This window comes from Cydia pomonella, chromosome 19 (assembly GCF_033807575.1).
Source record: "Cydia pomonella isolate Wapato2018A chromosome 19, ilCydPomo1, whole genome shotgun sequence".
Classification (NCBI taxonomy): domain Eukaryota; kingdom Metazoa; phylum Arthropoda; class Insecta; order Lepidoptera; family Tortricidae; genus Cydia; species Cydia pomonella.
Genome location: NC_084721.1, coordinates 879,893 through 899,423, shown reverse-complemented (window position 1 = coordinate 899,423; position 19,531 = coordinate 879,893). Strand labels below are relative to the sequence as shown.

The following is a 19,531-nucleotide window of genomic DNA, read 5'->3' as shown; positions in this document are numbered from 1 at the left end:
CGCGTAGGGCCGAAGGCCCGAAGCGTCCCCTTCGAAGCTCGCCAGCGGGGAAGTTGGAGCTTAAACACGACCCAATAGTAAAAGTGTCTTAGACAAGCGAAACGGCGGGCCGGAGGCCGAAGGCCGTAGGCCCGACGTGAGCTTGTCAAGACACTTTTACTATTGGGTCGTGTTTACGCTCCAACTTCCCTTCAACCCCCAAAGTAACTATATTGCGAAGGCCGAAGGCCGAGCTCCGCGTAGGGCCGAAGGCCCGGAGCGTCCCATTGGATCGCCCAAGCACGCGAGGCCGAAGGCCGAGCTGCGGGAGTGCGTGCTCGCACGCGGACCATTCCTTGCAAGCAAAAGTACAACTGCTTTACCTTTTCCCTTTGGAAAACACAAACTTTTACACCTAAACAACAGCAACAACAACAAACACTACAACAACAACACATAAACAACAATATTAATAACAACATACGCAAGGCCGAGTGCATGCTCGCACGCGCAACAAAAGTACAACTGCAACACTTCTTCCCTTTGGAAAACAAACTTTTTCACTCAAACAACGGCACCTACAACAATAACTCATCAACAACAACATCAACAACAGCACCAACTACAAAAACAACAATACCAACTACAGCACCATGCACACCGCGGGGCCCACGGGCCCCGCGCACCAAGCAAAATCTAGTATTTATATATATCGTTGTCTAAGTACCCTCAACACAAGCCTTATTGAGCTTACTGTGGGACTTAGTCAATTTGTGTAATAATGTCCTGTAATATTTATTTATTTATTATTTATTATAGATTCAACAAAAACTTCCTCAATTGTAGAGGAACGTGTAAAATAGTACATTACGATACAAGTGCGAAAAATAGGAAATTCGAAACGAGTGGCGATAAATTAAAACACGACCGAAGGGAGTGTTTTAAATCGACACGAGTTGCGAATTATCTATTCGCACATGTATCGTACAACGTTTTACAGTACATATGGCCCTTTAAATGTTTGACACAGTAACGTAATATGCTTATTTGCGCACTAGTGCGCTAAAGTAGCACCATATGTACTGTAATATATTTTTTATTCAATTGACAAATCTCACCACTTATATTGTTGCACACAGGTATTCGAGTAGCTACGAGACCGTCGAAGCATTGGTGCTGGAGGCGATCAAAGAGCAGATCCAGCGGCGAGCCGCGCCAGACGCCATTGGGAAAGGGTTTTTGAAGCTGCTGTCTGCTACCTGTGGTTTTCCTGAGGTAACATTTGTTTTCATATAAACATATTATATGTTTAAGACAAGAGTGCAATAGAAATTCTGATCCAAAATATTTCATGTAAAGTGCTGCTAAGATGAATAAGTTTTTAGAAAAAAAAAATTTTTTTCATTAAGACGATTCTAAAAACCCTAAAACACAATTAGGTTGCGCTGTTTCATCACAGAGTTCCTATGGCCACCTCCTGTTTCCATCATCAGATCATCCCGATACTAACATAATATTGCATTGATACCCTGACTTACATATGTATGCAAATTTTCAGCTCAATCGGAAAACGGGAATTGGGACAAATTTAGCGTCCAAGGGCTAACTGTCGCGGCAAGTTAAATTAAAAGCTTATAATAAAAATCTAATAACGCTATAGAAGTGGCAATATCGTTCTTGAAGATGATCAGTAAAAAGTTACTACATGTTTTTTCATCACACTTGCTCGAAAAAGATCTTATTTCATGTAGCTATGCTGAAGGACAAAGGCCTATTTTGTTGCCGCGAGAGTTATGGATTGTGAAAAAAAAAGGTATAACGCTCGAGAGAGTTATAGCTTTTTTTAAATTACGTCACATATTCATACAAACCAAGTACCTTAAATGAGTGAACTTTTAAAATACTGACGTTTATAATTTAATATTTTTGTTTATGTTTAAAATTATTTAATTTGATTAATTTAACAGCTGTTTAAAATATTTTTACATAGTTTTCAAGCCTTTTAGTTTCATAGGTTTGTGCCTTCGATTCCTCACCATCCAAGAAATTACAAAATGGCGGACGAATGTTTGATGTGTCACCGTATTTAAGAATTATATCGCTTAAAATTTAGTTTTTTCTTCGCAAGTGTGATGAAAAATATTGTGTGTAACTCCGGGGGTAAGAATATTGCAAACTCTGTTCTTTAATTCCCTCCAGCCTGCGTCTGTCGGGAATTGCCACCCTCGTATCCAAAATTTCACTTACCCCCCGTTACTCGTTGCTGCACAATGTACTATTGTTTCGAGACGTCAATTTTGTTTTTGTCTAGTTAGGATTACTATCAGGTACACTACCACATGGATCATGAGAAAAACAAACAATTTCAAACCCCTTTAATTTCCAGATTCGAATGATATCCGCCTCCCGGCTCGAAGCGTGGCTCCACTCGGGCAAGCTATGGCGCGCGGCGCAGGAACTCCTCGCATACGTGTGCTGCAACGCCGACGCGTGCGGGCCCACTGCGGCGCGCGACCACGAGGTGCTGGCGCAGCTGGCCCGCATGCGGCTCAAGACCAAGCCGCTGCAGCAGGCGTACCAGGCCTGCCTCAGGTAACATGTGCCCACTGCGGCGCGCGACCACGAGGTGCTGGCGCAGCTGGCCCGCATGCGGCTCAAGACCAAGCCGCTGCAGCAGGCGTACCAGGCCTGCCTCAGGTAACATGTGCCCACTGCGGCGCGCGACCACGAGGTGCTGGCGCAGCTGGCCCGCATGCGGCTCAAGACCAAGCCGCTGCAGCAGGCGTACCAGGCCTGCCTCAGGTAACATGTGCCCACTGCGGCGCGCGACCACGAGGTGCTGGCGCAGCTGGCCCGCATGCGGCTCAAGACCAAGCCGCTGCAGCAGGCGTACCAGGCCTGCCTCAGGTAACATGTGCCCACTGCGGCGCGCGACCACGAGGTGCTGGCGCAGCTGGCCCGCATGCGGCTCAAGACCAAGCCGCTGCAGCAGGCGTACCAGGCCTGCCTCAGGTAACATGTGCCCACTGCGGCGCGCGACCACGAGGTGCTGGCGCAGCTGGCCCGCATGCGGCTCAAGACCAAGCCGCTGCAGCAGGCGTACCAGGCTTGCCTCAGGTAACATGTGCCCACTGCGGCGCGCGACCACGAGGTGCTGGCGCAGCTGGCCCGCATGCGGCTCAAGACCAAGCCGCTGCAGCAGGCGTACCAGGCCTGCCTCAGGTAACATGTGCCCACTGCGGCGCGCGACCACGAGGTGCTGGCGCAGCTGGCCCGCATGCGGCTCAAGACCAAGCCGCTGCAGCAGGCGTACCAGCGCCTGCCTCAGGTACTGACTGACATTTATTTTTAATATTACTTAGCGTTTATTATTAGCGTATGTCACGCTGGTGTGGAACGCAAAAGTGAAGGCACATTAACTTTTGACGCTGTGCCTCAGAGGTTGACCCCATCATCACACCCCATGGATCTTATCATATCTTCGATTTTTTTAAATTCTCGTTTGACATAAAATCTGCCTACATTCATGTTTGCCGTCGATAGCCGCTAAAACTGACCCCGAGGTTCAGGTTGCGTCGCTCGTCGTAGTCGCAGCCTCGCCGTGTCGTTATATTTTTTGTGTATTTTTACAAATTGTCCTTTAACAGTATGGACGATACCAAATATAAAAGATTGTTATAATTCATCACACCTTACAAACCTCATGAATTCACATATATTCCAATGATATTAATTTGTATACATTTGATTATAATCTATTGCGCAAGTGTTTGAAAATGACAAGTTGCATAGCTTTTAATCCTACCGACTGCGCCAGTACAGTATATTTTAGTGCTATATGAAGAACTAAAGCTATGTAAATGTTACATACTTATGTGCTTTCAAAGTATATTTTTGTTCCTAGGGAGATGGTGTCCGACAGCCCAGCACTACTCCGCAGCGTGGTCACTCACACGATCTACAACGAGCTATCCAACGTGCGCTCCCCGAACAACATGGCGGTGCTGGCCGCGCTCATACAAGCGCAGCCGCAAGCTGTGCCCGCTGCTATGGCGGACACGTATCAGGTACATTTTTGACGTGAAATTGAATGTATTACTTTGATTACTTTCTCTGTCATTCCAATGTGGTAAAAGTCTTTTCGATTTCGATGTTTTCGGACTTTTCGGTAGCATCTCTCGTTCGCTCATAAAATTCGGTGGCGAAAATGACACCGAAATTTACACAATGCGACTAATTCGGTGCTAAGTTGTTCTTTAAAACAGTACGTATTTATTTCGGTACTATTTATAACAGAATCGGACTTTAGCGGGGACCGCCGGACGTGTACGACGATAAGTTTACGACCTTGTCTATATCGTGTTGTTTTTGCCTGTATGGAGCAGTAATGATCGTTCGGTACGGCAGGAGCTGGTACTCCGGCAAGAGGACTACCTGCGGCCGCTGCGCGCGCTGTGCCGCGAGTGCGTGCGCGCGGCGCGCGCCGACGCGCAGGCGCTGGTGCCGCTGGCGCGCGCGCTGGCCGCGCCGCCGCCGCACGAGCCGCCCGCGGAGGTAACACGTAGGCTTCCCGACTCTATCTATCGACTAAAAAAGGAGCGGAAACAATTGCTATTATCCCCTCGTCCCTTCTGTTTTTGCGTCCTGATTTACAGTTTCTCATTCTTTTTAGGAAAACGGTTGAAATTACAACAAAATATATATTCTTTATTAAATTGTCTTATCTTTCCGCAGCTAAACTAATTGAACCAATTTCGAGAGATAACAGTATATAGAAAGTTTAAACCTTCGTCAACACAACATAGGCTACTTTATTTTTGGATATCCACCCCCGAGACGGATTTATTTATTTATTATTTATTTATTTATTTAAAACTTTATTGCACAAAAGACAAACTTAATGTACAAAAGGCGAACTTAATGCCATGAGGCATTCTCTACCAGTCAACCTTAGGGCAAAGCAGAAAAGATTGTAGGCGGCGCGTTTAATACTAAAAGAAATTGTTATTGAAAGAATTAGAGTCCTAATACACATAAATTAATTATAAACTACTTAAATACATAAAGACACATACATACATTACATAAATAAATAAATATATATATACATATATATACATAATATACATAACCGATTCGTGAGACTGATACTTAATTGATCTTTAAACTGCCAGCAAATAAATCACGCAAAGATTTTTTGAAAGCAAACTTGTTGGGAGCTTTTCTATTTATTATTTATTTATTTTCTTCTTTAAGTCTCAACGAACTACACTTTCCAATACGACCTTAATATTTTAAATATGGAAGGTCGAGGTAAAGAATGCAATCTCCATGTACCAAAAAGTGTCCGTCAAAAAACTTTAATAAACAGGTGGTGCTACAATACCTAGAATATTTGAAAAAAAAAAAAACAAATCATAGACAGCGCACTTCACTCCGTCAATAACGCCTAGGTTCCTAGCTACTCTAGCGCTATTCTGGAGAGTTTTGGAACGATTATTTATAGCTGACAGCTGGACACTTGCAAGTTGCAGTTCTGCCTATGGAGATTGCATTCCTTACCTCCACCTTCCATAATTTTAAATTTAGAATTGAATACAGACTCTCTTTGCTAACCCCAATTGGCATAAAGGGTTTATAGAAGAATCCCAATGAATATTATAATTCCTTCACAGATCCGTGAGCGCGCGTTCAACTCCATCGCCGACCTGTTCTGCTGCCTGTGCCTCGTGACGGCGTCGCACAGCAAGCACATCCCCGAGTACCGCCAGCAGCTGTGCGTCATCCAGTGCTGCGCGCTCGGCTGGCTGCTGGACACGGCCGCGGCCGTGTACCGCCCGCAGCGCCACGACTTCCAGCTGGCGCTCAACAAGGTACCATGCTAAACTCCTATACCAACTTATTCACTACCATTTTAAGATTTTACTTAGGTGAATACGATTTCAAGCTAACACGATCGATCGTTAACATTATAACTACTGTTATTTTGCAGCACGTTATCGCCAGTTACTCTGAGAAGTTGGATGTGCGACTGTGGCGGTAAATCACAAACTCGTTCCAAATATTCATAGTAATATTAATCTCCGAACACTCGAGAGTGCTAAAGCCGGTTTGTATTGACATCATATCGGAATTGGCGCTCTGTGCCCTCTGAGACAAGCTCAATTTGACTAGTCGGTAGCGTGTCTAATTAATTTCTATAATTCAATAATTATTCCTTTGTTGCCAGATAATGTTCGTGGAGCCCGCCGATACGTACAGCAAGCCAGACAACTGGCCGCCAGAGTCCGAGCGCGCGCTCACATACCGATTGTGTTGCGAAACGCCACTGCCACAGAACACGTTGCTTCGAGTCATCTTCATAGGTCTCGCTAAGGTCTGTCTATATCTATAATGTTCGTGAGCTAGACACGTACAGGAAGCCAGACAACTGGCCACCGGAATTCGAGCGCGCGCTCACATACCGATTGTGTTGTGAAACACCACTACCACAGAACATGTTGCTTCGAGTCATCTTCATAGGCCTTGCCAAGTTCTATCTATATCTATAATGTTCGTGAGCTAGACACGTACAGCAAGCCAGACAACTGGCCACCGATTTCATTACAATCGTATTTTCCTCTTTGTAAACATAGGAAATATAGTCTAGAGTCATACTTGAAAATATAAAACTTATATCTCAAATATTGCGATAGTTTTGTGTCTGGAGACTGATATTCGTATTATCATATACAGGAGATCCCAGTAGGCCCAGCTGAAACATTCGAGCTGGTGGAACAACTAGTCCGCCGCGCCTGCGCTCTCCCACCGGACGACTCTCCCCTGCCCGTGGACAAGTTGGAACTGGCCGACTATGTGTTCCAACTGTGTCAGTTCACCCCGCCCGACAACATCACCTTACCTCCCGGGTAAATATATACCTTATCACAAACACATAAAGTCTACATTCGAACTGATGGAAACTAGTCCGTCGCGTCTGCGCCCTAGCACCGGATGACGCTCCTCTATCCGTGGACAAGTTGGAACTGACCGACTAATTGTTCCAACTGTGTCAGTTTACCCCGCCCGACAACATCACACCTCCCGGGTAAATTCATATTACCACCCTAAAGTGATCCTTATTTCAAAGATAGAAGATTTACAAACCGACAATGTTTTTGTAAAAAAAAGCGGCCAAGTGCGAGTCGGACTCGCCCATGAAGGGTTCCGTACCATTAATGACGTATTAAAAAAAAACTACTTACTAGATCTCGTTCCAACCAATTTTCGGTGGAAGTTTGCATGGTAATGTATATCATATATATTTTTCATTCTGTTGTTTTAGAAGTTACAGGGGGGGGGGACACATTTTACCACTTTGGAAGTGTCTCTCGCGCAAACTATTCAGTAAAAAAAAATGATATTAGAATCCTAAATATCATTTTTGAAGACCTATCCATTAATACCCCCCTATCTATACGTGTGTATGTGTTTGATGAAAAAAAAATCTTTTTTTAAATTTTATGACGTATTAAAAACAAACTACTTACTAGATCTCGTTCAAACCAATTTTCTGTGGAAGTTTGCATGGCAATGTATATCATATATTTTTTTTAGATTTTTCATTCTGTTATTTTAGAAGTTACGGGGGGGGACACATTTTACCACTTTGGAAGTGTCTCTCGTGCAAACTATTCAGTTTAGAAAAAAATGATATTAGTAACCTCAATATCATTTTTAAAGACCTATCAATAGATGCCCCACACGTATGGGTTTGATGAAAAAAGTTTTTTTGAGTTTCAGTTCTAAGTATGGGGAACCCCCAAAATTTATTGTTTTTTTTTTCTTATTTTGTGTAAAAATCTTAATGCGGTTCATAGAATACATCTACTTACCAAGTTTGAACAGTATAGCTCTTATAGTTTCGGAAAAAAGTGGCTGTGACATAAACGGACAGACAGACGGACATGACGAATCTGTAAGGGTTCCGTTTTTTGCCATTTGGCTACGGAACCCTAACTAGCTGACTACGAATCCCGTTACCCTGTTGCACAACCACTGCTAGATAAATACCATTAAAGATACGCTAAAGTAAACCATATTACAAAGATGTAAGATCGTTATGATTCATTCTGTACTGGTTCGCCTGACATTTACGCTAAAATAAATCCTATTGGAAGGATGGAAAGGACCACTCGATAATGTTTCCCTACTGATGGCCGTGTTGGAATTACGTTTTCACCACACCTCTCTTGGTACTTCAAAAACTGATGAGAAAGTAGCATTTTATCCACATCTGTGGCAAAGTAGTCAAATGCAAATTTTGAGTTGTTTCCTTATGTTGGCTGGTAAGATTGACTTTTAAATTATGATTTTCAGTGATAAATATTTAATAACATTTTTTTTTTTTTTTTTTTTTCCCCATATAGGTATACAAGATACACTTATGTCCGTCAATGTACATTATTGTTACTTATCAGTATGTAGTAATTAACACTTATACATATTTAGTATCTACTCTTTACGTTACAATTTCACATCACAATCTTCCCACACATTTTTATCTGTTAAATAATCTGATACTTTATAGTAGGCATTAATTTTGATACAAATATTTAATTACATTAAGTTAGCGTTACCGTTGGTGTGGTGTACATTTTTGTGTTGCACTAGGTGGCAAGTTGTAAAACAACAAACAAAATCCAACCAAATTAATTCAAAATTAATGATATTAAATATTTTAATAACTATTTTCAGGTCAAAAACTCAGTCACGTCGATCGTCAATGCGTAAGGGCGCGGTTAGTCTGTATGAGAACTCGCATGCAATTCATTACATAGCGGAATTTGATCGATCGCCGCCGCCGGAATTGGATGTAACTTCAATAGTCCTCAATGTAAACTAAACTCGCACTCAACTTCGGGCGCCATCTAAATGAGCCCTAAGACATTTTTCGAAAAATATTGAAGCTTAAAGTTGAACCGCAAATGATATTCAGAATGTTTTTAGGTACACGGCTCCTCCATTGGCAATCACATCACTATACTGGCGAGGATGGATTCTGCTGGTGATGCTGGCGGCGCACAACCCCGGCGGGTTCGCTGAGCGCGCCGCCGCCACCTATCCCACGCTGCGGGCCCTCATCGAGACCTGCATCACCAGGTGAGCCACTGTACTGCCGAGGATGGATCCTGCTGGTGATGCTGGACACACAACCCCGGCGGGTTCGCTGAGCGCGCCGCCGCCACCTATCCCACGCTGAGGGCCCTCATCGAGACCTGCATCACCAGGTGAGCCACTGTACTGCTGAGGATGGATCCTGCTGGTGATGCTGGACACAACCCCGGCAGGTCCACCTATCCAACGCTGCTCTCATCGAGACCTGAATCACCAGGCGAGTGCTGTACGAGCAGCCACTGTACTGGCGAAGATGAATCCTGCTGGGATCCAGTTTGATCCTAGAAATGTTTGACGAATATGATTTAAAGTACATTGATTGTATTGGATATGTAAAGTCTAAGGAAAGTACTTCGAATTTGACAGTGCGCAGATAGCGCTGTACAGCTGTGTAAGTACATTATGCAGCCACTCTGGTTCATATTAAGTTACACAAAATATACATATGGCGCAATATAGCGACATCGTCAGCTTCAGCTGTTAAACTCGAAGAATGAATGAACGGAAAACATATTTAAAACGTACATTTTGTAATCCAAATGTATTGCTACAGTAAACCTAGCGTGGAGTGGAGCAACAGCGCCGCAGAAGCGGAGCGGCTAGAAGCCGAGCGAGCCGCCGTACTGCAGCTAGAGACGCACCTTGCGGCCGCTAGCAATGCCAAGCTGCCCATTACTGAACACAACTCTCGGCTGCTCAGTCAGGTATAATTCTATAGTCTGTAAAGATAGCTTGTCTAGGTAACGCTGGTTATTTCCACAGAACTTTGTCTTTTGGCTTAGTAATGTGGGGTAAGAGACTAATATAAACCACTGAGATACGTTTACCAGTCATTTAAGAAGAGTCTACTCTTCTGACTGACATTGTACTGGAACTAGAGATGAATCTCGCAGCCGCCTGCAATGCGAAGCTGTCTATTCCTAAACACAACTCTCGGATACTCAGCCAGGTAACGCTTTAGTCTATAACGGCAGCTTGTGTAGGTAACTTCGGCTATTTTTACATGATTTGGTCGTATGGCATAGTAATCTGGGGTAAAAATTTATGGAATGTAACAGTGAACTTTTCTGACTGACATGAGTATTACTAGAGTCCATCTAAGCTATCTGTGCATCTGCACCGGACGAGCGACAAAGTGTGAATGTGCCACCATTAATGTCACTTTGTTACAGTAGAGTTGACTAAGACGAATTCTAGGCAACTTCAGCTATTTTCACAGGATTTTGTCTTTGTAAAATTCCAATAACTCCTACCTACTTAGATACGAGAAACAGTGTACTCTTCTGACTGACATTACTAACACCATATTCCATTTCAGCTGACGACCCTCGACCCACTAGGCCCGGCGCGCAAGCCGCCAGCTTCCATCCTCGAGAGCCTGCAGCAGAGCAGCCAGGCGCTCCGCCTCGGCCGCCTGCTGTGCCGGCAGCCGGCGCTGCTCCTGGAGCTGGTGGAGCGGCACGGCACGCGCCGCGCCATGCCCTGGCTGCACCAGCTGCTGCGCCACGACCAGCTCGAGCTCAGGTACGATTACCCTACACTAGCCGCTCCCGAGCGTCTACTCTATGGCTGTTGCTCAACGCAACGTTCACAACTGCGAAGCTACACCATTTTCCATAGCACTGGCTATAAAAACGCTTAAAAGCCGCTAGTTTGGGGTGTCCCTAAACCGTCTGTGAACGTTGTCGTATAGTTTGTGGCGTAGGCCGCGGATTCGACGCCAGTAGCAGCGGTGCGGCTACGCGAGCGCGCCAACACTGTCGTCCAAAACATGTTCATTCAAGTCTATACACTTCAACCGAGTGAATCGAATCGCTCGGAGCTGGCGGCGCGAGTGGTGGGTGTGTCCGGGATCATAACATTTACTTGTATGAAAAATATCTGCTGCCACTGCCATATTTACCGTCCATTCGTTGATTGTGCGTTATGCTACTCGAGTTTAACTTTATATCGGATTGAACAAAAATGACAAATAAGTGTTAGCGTAAATTTACGCCTGGATTAATAAAGTTAGTCGAAAAAGGATTAAAATGTTTGAAATATCAACAATATCGAAGATTAAACTGCACTTTAATAGTGTCTAATGAGATTAGAATAAGATTAACATTAGATTTAACACAGATTTATTTACAAAAACTGATGGGTTTAAATCCAAAAAAAAGTGTAGTTGTTTTTTATTTATATTTTTCATAATGCTACTTGAAAATGTATGTATATGTCACTTAAAAAATACTTCCTTAATTGGTGTTAGAACTTAGAATGACGACTAACTCTTATACAATTACGATAATTTATTACAGAAAATCGTGGCTTATAACTCTTATTATGTTTATCTAACATAAGTATACCTTTTTGTTTATTACAATACAATATAAAATTGTAAAACGTAAATTTGTCCACGTTTTCTTATTCGTGTTGCCACTAATGTTAGCTTAATTTTCTTATGTTTATTACATGCTATAAACAAGTAAAAATTTCAGTTTCAGTTTAAAAATATTTATTTCTATAATTTGATCTTTTACGAATGTACACTTATATACGAATTATTATTATTATTTCTTATTATGACATGTAATATTATAAATATTGTGAATAAATAATATGAATATGAATATTTCCATAAAAATATAATACATATTCACTTAAATAAGAACAGACAGATTTGTCTTTTATTGTAAATATTCGTTTCAACATGCACAAGTTCTAACTGCAGAGTGTATTGTATAACATGCTTTCATTGGACTTGACTAGCATACAAGATTATTGAACATTATGCTTTTATACCTTGTTGTATTATGACATTACTGTAAATACTGTAAATTTTATTATTTAAAGATAAAGATAGTTTATTATTCAAGGAGGCATATTACAATGCGCTTATGAACGTCAAATTTATTTATCATTTTTATTATTTATACCTAGACTATATCTACATTGTTATTAACATGTGATTTAAGACTTTTCTTTGACATTTTAATAGAATTTTATGATAAAGTTACACATTCTATACACAAAAGAATACAGAGACTAATACACAATATTTACACTGCTCTGATAAAGTATATTGTTATAGCATTTCTTTATCATACATTCCTCTTAAAATTATACGGACCATGTGTATAGTGGGAGGCAGAGGACCTACCGCGAACGAACCACTTCCTCCGTTCTTTCGCTTATTTACGTCTATTGCTCGAATATTGAGCAATAGAGAAACAGATAACGTAATTTACAGTACATATGGGGCTACTTTATAGCACTAGTGCGAGAAGTAGCATATTATGTTACTGTGTCGAACATTTAAAGGGCCATATGTACTGTAAAACGTTGTACGATACATGTGCGAATAGGTAATTCGCAACTCGTGTCGATTTAAAACACTCCCTTCGGTCGTGTTTTAATTTATCGCCACTCGTTTCGAATTTCCTATTTTTCGCACTTGTATCGTAATGTACTATTAGATGTTCGCGGTGGCCCTAAAATCCCAATTACCTATAGATCTATCTCATCCACGAGACTGGTCACCGACTTCCGCCGGCGCCAGTACTCCTTCCACGCCACTCTGTGCACTTTCATCGACAGAAAGAACACTACTATAGCAATTATATTCAACAACGTAAAGATGCATATGGAATTGATCACCACGTAGTTACCTTCATACACTATCTCAGCCACAACGACCGGCAAAAACGTCGAGACTCCTGAAGTTATACACGCTGCCGTACAAAGAATAATCTTATGACAAACTTCCTTCTTATATCCTATATCGCGTACAGCTAAGCTTATTAATGTATACAAAACTCTCAAGTACACTGAACCAGTCGCCAATAAAGATAAAATCAGAACGATACATGTGAAAGTTTCAACATTTTCCGAATCAATTTTCAAAGGAATCGAAACAGAAAATAGCACAGCCACTTCTGTCACAGGCACACACCAACAGTACAGATTCACCAACAAATATCTCCGTTTAATAGTACTTTTGAACACTTTCACGATGTCCATGTAAAACATAACGGTTGCCACCAGGAACCAATGACACATTACGATTCTGGATAGTACGAAGAAAAATATAATCACCATGCAATGTGTTTCTGTACCGGGATATACGTTACTAACGACGAAATAACACGTCATAGTGATCGCACACACGAAGAACACGTTCAAAAACACGTAGTTTTGGAACTTTCTCCATCTTGGTATTAGAATCCAGGATATGACGCCAAAAGCACAGCTAACGATACACAGCAAAACGCATATAATGAACAGAGTTAGCGCTATCACATATACGTATTCGAACGCGGTAAACGGTCGTGTCAGTTTGACAAGGAAAATCGTGTTGTTTCCTGTTTCTGTAGTATTTTGGGGCATTCTAAATTGTTTCTTGGTTACACTGATTGTAGTCTATATCCTTGCTAGTGGTGTAGGTAAATATTTTTCTTTCTTTTTCACTATGACACCAACTTCTTGTTACAAAATAGCGACCAAGATAAAAACCAAAATTCACGAATGTTTAAAAGACATTTAACTCAAAGTACATATAATGACGAAGCACGGATGCAGACTAACATCATAATGTGAAACTTTTAGATCTGTACTAAACCCTAAGATGTTAAAACAGAGACACACTCAACTAGGCAATAGCAGACCTTATGCCCTTTTAATAAATGTTAGGAATGGTTTCGCCTGAGGTTCTTTCCTCAACGCGGATTTTTTCTGAAATGGAATAGTGAGTAAAAAGGTCTAATTCAAATTCAAACTAGATGTTATTAACGCCTTAAAAAGACAGACGTTAGGGTACAATTTATTTCTAACATTTAAATCTAGTTGTGACCTTTTAGTTTTAAAGTTTAGTTATAAAACTTATAAACCAGAGCACAGAGTCATAGGAAAAATGTTGTGAATAATACTTCGTAGGTATAATAAGTTGTAACACTTATTTGACCATTGATAGACCGTATGTGTTTGCATTAATGCATATGAATTGTCAGTTAACTGTGTGGACGATGGTACGGCATAAGAGAGCAATAAAATAATTTTAGACTTAATATCCTTCAGTGTAAAGTTTTATTTAAAAAAAAAACAACGATTATTCATAACCACTGTGCCACTGAAGTTATTATTGCTGTAAGCAAAGATACAGTTAAATGACATTTAAAATGATAATTTAAGTGAAAAATAACAAGTGATATTGCCATGCAACAACTGACTAATTGAGATATAAGGGTAATAACTGGCACGATGACAATTTGTTCCGTCGCAAGTTTCGCGCGGCGAGCCATGTCTTTTGTCCCTTTCTAATTTCCTAGTTTTACGCGCCCCGCTCCCCCCACACAACTCATAATTGCTATCTCGCAAGTTTGTTTTTTGTCTCATCATGTCCCTATTTGCTTGGACTTGCTAATTCCATACATTGCTACAGTCATATTATCATAAGCAAGATATCTTTTTATGGTTACGATAGCCCCGGGTCACCTTTCATATCTTAAAGCTAAGATCATTTAACTAACCGGAATCGCCTTTAAGAACTTACCCCTCTGTCGAAAATCTCGGCCAATGGTCATACTCACGTCATACTTATTGTATGGACTGACGTTTATCTGACATGGCCATTTACGTTACGTACAAATAGCCATACATACATTTGACGTGCGACGTGCCCCTCCCCCGCAAAAATTGGCAGACTGTTTTGTACAGAAAATTACAGACAAGGCATCTCCAGTTGGTTAAATCCTCTATGTCTTAAAGTAATCAACACAATAGTTTAATAAAACAGTGCACAGCAATATTCAATTAAAAAAAAACAACGGGTTGCACTCCGAGAGTGCCGGCAGAAGTGATAACTTGAATATTAACGAATTGCTTTAATTATCAGTATAAAAGTACTATCATTTATGTAGTAAAATACAATATTCATTTATTGCGCTATCGTACACAAACATGACAATTTATATTACATAAAAATTTAACACTCCAGAACCATAATAATATTCAATCTGACGAATCTGTCGGTCACGTGACCTGTCGCGAGGTTAACATTTTTTCCCATCATAAAAGTGCACAACGCCGCTAAAGAAGTTTTCACTTCAATAACTTAAGAAATAGAAACACATAGAAATATTTTTATTTACAAGAAATGTGGTACATAAATTAGATTGAGCATAGGGACATGCACTTCATATCCAACACCAAATCTCGCCGAAAGTGTAGCATGCTAATTTTACTTACAATCTAGCATTCATCATTACAAGATTAACTAAACTGCAAATCGAAATAAATTTAATGGCAAAAAATAATTTACAAATGTTAAATGGTTTTATTGCAAGTTAAAATAAATAAATTACAAGATAAATATGTACAAAAATTATAAATTATTATACATACTATATTATTTACCGGACTAATGAACTGAATGTTGTGTTTTCACAGAAATGTTTAATTGGCTACTTGACAGTTTTTGTAAATAATGTCAATCGATCTTGTTTTTCCTGAGGATCAAATGTCTATAGGGACCGTGCGCGTTGGAGGGTCTGCCATCTTGTGGCCTGTATTGGAACCATAAACATGCACATTTACACGTCACGTGTTTTCTTGTGCATAGTAGGTTCTGCCATCTTGTGGGCTACATCGGAACAAAAAACATCACATTTACGCCTCGCGCCAAAAATCTGACGGCTCCTGTGCTGCCTCCTACAGTTCATGCACGCTCCCTATATAGGACTCATGGCATTTAAGCAACACAGTGGTCAAAAATGAGAGTTAAAGTCTGACGCTCGCTCTCGATGATTGAAACGCCTCTAAAAAAAATATTGTAATGTGACGACACATTACATTAGTCTGCTCTAAATGTATGAATGATCAATAAAATTGCTATTTATGCATATATTTGGTATACAATTTATTTTTCAATAAAATTTAAGGGATCGAATGGTACCATATTCTTTTTGTTTATGAAAGTAAAAAAAAAGTTGAGACTTTGGAGCCTTGTATTTTTTAATAATCTCAATATATATTTTTAAATTCCCATATTTTATAATGAATGGCTCATTTTCTCTCCATTGAGCTAACTTTTGTTATAAAATTCAACATGTACCCAATTGTATTGTGACGTACGTGGTGCGATGGATGCTTCTCCCTAAATTACGCCCATTTTATCGGTAATTATATTCCTAAACGAAATTAAATTATAGAGAAGGTCCCAGTTTGTATTTTGACTAATCTTGCGTATTCTGCACATACATAACATCTAACCATTCATAAAACTATACAAGCCCCAATTTGTTAATTTATGTTTTATCCATTTCTTACAAGTAGGTCAATAGTTCATAATTTTAACTTGTTGACATGAGTATCCCTTTTAGAACAAACATTAAAATTATCTGAAAAGTAACTGTAACAATGTTTTCAATCTATTTCGTTTGTACATTTTGCCGGTGTAGGTACTCGCACCACGCGTCGCGATGACTTCGACGCGACAAAAAGAACAATATGACTCCAACCATATTAATTACGCTCACTCCGTACACAAGATACTTCACCAGCCAACTCTTTGTGAATAAATCCAATATTGTCATAGGAATGTAGGAGGCACAAATCGATGTTACACATGCGGTTATACACAAACACAACACAATCATTTCAGAATGTCTTTTTGATCCACTGTCTAGTATTACTCGATCTATTAGATTGTAAAAAACTATTCCATACAAAATTGCACTTGCAAGTAAATATGAACAAATGATTCCTATACTGATGTATTCCACTTGACGTATTTTTAATTTGTAGTAGTATACCGTGGCGAATATTACGGCTGCCTCAACGGCTGGTGCTATCCATACGAAGAGATTAGTGACTAAATATCTTCTCTTGAATGGGATTTTTAATATTTTCAAGTCCGTACAAAACGTAACTGCAGCTAACAGCAACCAGTGACTCGTCGTTATTTGTAGCCACACTCGCACCATTTGAGAGACGATAAAGCGTTTGTCATTATTAAAAAATGCAAAGTGATTCAAGCATTTGATATTTTCACTTAGGTGCGTGGATATGGACACTACCGCAATCAGGGTAATACCGTTGAGGAACACATAGTTCTGAAACTTTCTCCACTTCTTCACGAGGATCCATGATATGATACCAAATAATATACTGACTATGGCTAAATAAACGCCGTAGGCGAGGAGTCCCAGTATTGTCCAGTAAGCTATATAAGAGATTTTATATAAAGAATTTTCAGAATTCGGCGATAGTCGAAAGTTGCATACAAAGTAAAATTGAATATCTTCGAGATCACTATCATCTTCCGATTCTAAACGCATATTTTTCTTCCACTGTTGAACTACTGAAACTAACTATCCGCGGCATAGGTGGCGTTTGATATAAACGTTTCGCTTTTCAACATCTAGATCACAAGTTTTATTTTTTCTTGTTGGATTTTACACTATCACTTAGTTCACACGTCTCTATGGCCGCTCCCTCAGAACAAAAATAGAACAAACATAATATGTAATTTACACACAATAAATTTAGTTCCGAGGGGCTTTCGCGAACAACCAGTGACTCACTCAGTTTATCACTCGAGTAATGCAAGAGCGAAAGAGATGGGCACATACGATCCTTGATTTTCGATGGTTGTAGTAGTCTCCCGTTCGGAGCACACGCGAGCACACGCGAAGCTCATTTTAATTATACACAGTAATACATGATATGTCTCAAGGGCAACTGTGAATGACATAATTAATTAGATTGCCGGCTAAAACGTATGTACTTTTTTTGTTTGCATGTAGGTAGATTATGAAATCGGTATGATGAAAATTGGTTCTGTAACATAGGGTCATGATTTACTGAAGAGTCAAATATATAGGTACAATAAACTTTTTAAGAAATGCGATTTGTAGAGGAGACATACAATTATTTTTTCGCGAGCTAAACGGAGTCGCTTCATTTGCGGTTGGCGATCGCTCAAAATTTGTATTTAGGGCGTCCGTTGGCTGGCGCGGTTGCACGGAGCGGGTGAGCGGGTTAAAGAAAAATAGTATAACAACGCTAACTGGCGCGGACGCGTGCGACGGATTTCACCTATAATAGCTCCCGCGTACGCCCGCTCCTTGCACCCGGACCAGCTAGCGGACGCCCTTATATTCCAATGCTTCCCTATTCAATGTTACAACACTATGTATAGGTTATCGGCAAGGGAGCTGACTTGTACAATACTAGGTAGATTGATTTTACCTTTAGTTTGTTCATGACAGATATTTTCCGTACATTTGATGTGTTACCTTCCTATATTAATGTTTAGATATATTATATACACCGTGTTTTTTTAAAGTCCGTTAATTCAAAGGAGCATTCCTGTTCCTGAGCTTAAGAGTCCGCACCGAGCTCGGCCGAATTTCACCTTCCCATAAAAAGCGGCCAAGTGCGAGTCGGACTCGCCCATGAAGGGTTCCGTACCATTTATGACGTATTAAAAAAAACTACTTACTAGATCTCGTTCAAACCAATTTTCGGTGGAAGTTTGCATGGTAACGTACATCACATATATTTTTTAGGTTTATCATTCTCTTATTCTAGAAGTTACAGGGTGGGGGGGACACACATTTTACCACTTTGAAGTTTCTCTCGCGCCAACTATTCAGTTTAGAAAAAAATGATATTAGAAACCTCAATATCATTTTTAAAGACCTATCCATACCATACCCCACACATATGGGTTTAATGAAAAAAAATTTTTGAGTTACAGTTCTAAGTATGGGGAACCCCTAAAATTTATTGTTATTTTTCTATTTTTGTGTGAAAATCTTAATGCGGTTCATAGAATACATCTACTTACCAAGTTTGAACACTATAGTTCTTATAGTTTCGGGAAAAAGTGGCTGTGTCATAATCGGACAGACAGACGGACATGATAAATTGTTCTGATAATTAGATTAAGATAATTATATGTAATACTGTCTTACTATTCATAAGTGCTTGTTGCTAGGCCTACATGAATAAAGTATATTTGAATTGAATTGAATTGAATATTACTTTTACGAATACAAATAATTGAAAATTAACTATGCCCTTTAGTTTCCTTAAATGTACTCAGTACTCAAATATCCCGAAGTTGGAATTAAAAAAAAACACCATGTATTTTGTTGAGGTAAAAAGTTAATCAAATGAAGAGATTACTATTTCTCAAGCTTCAAGAACAAACTAGCTTTAAAGTAATACTTATTATTTTTTATGGGAATATGAAACATGAGTGGCATCTGATAAGTTACTTCCGTATTCCGTCAAACAATGGATGTTAACCTTGGATTTTGAATATATTTTTAAAGAAATCTTTACGAACCGACTCAAAGAACAATCCGCGTAGTATCAATCTACGGATTTAATACCGGTATACCAATTATAA

At 40.1% G+C, this 19,531-nt stretch overlaps 1 protein-coding gene across 1 annotated transcript in view; it reads left to right on the top strand.

The window, feature by feature from the left end:
- Positions 1-19,531, top strand: part of LOC133528478 (integrator complex subunit 1-like) — a 52,491-nt gene that overhangs the window by 8,037 nt on the left and 24,923 nt on the right. Inside the window, 10 exon segments of the mRNA XM_061865869.1 lie at positions 1,119-1,254; positions 2,366-2,571; positions 3,884-4,046; positions 4,387-4,533; positions 5,655-5,852; positions 6,209-6,355; positions 6,715-6,887; positions 8,968-9,120; positions 9,689-9,839; positions 10,454-10,691. Coding sequence (XP_061721853.1) covers positions 1,119-1,254; positions 2,366-2,571; positions 3,884-4,046; positions 4,387-4,533; positions 5,655-5,852; positions 6,209-6,355; positions 6,715-6,887; positions 8,968-9,120; positions 9,689-9,839; positions 10,454-10,691 — 1,712 coding nt within the window.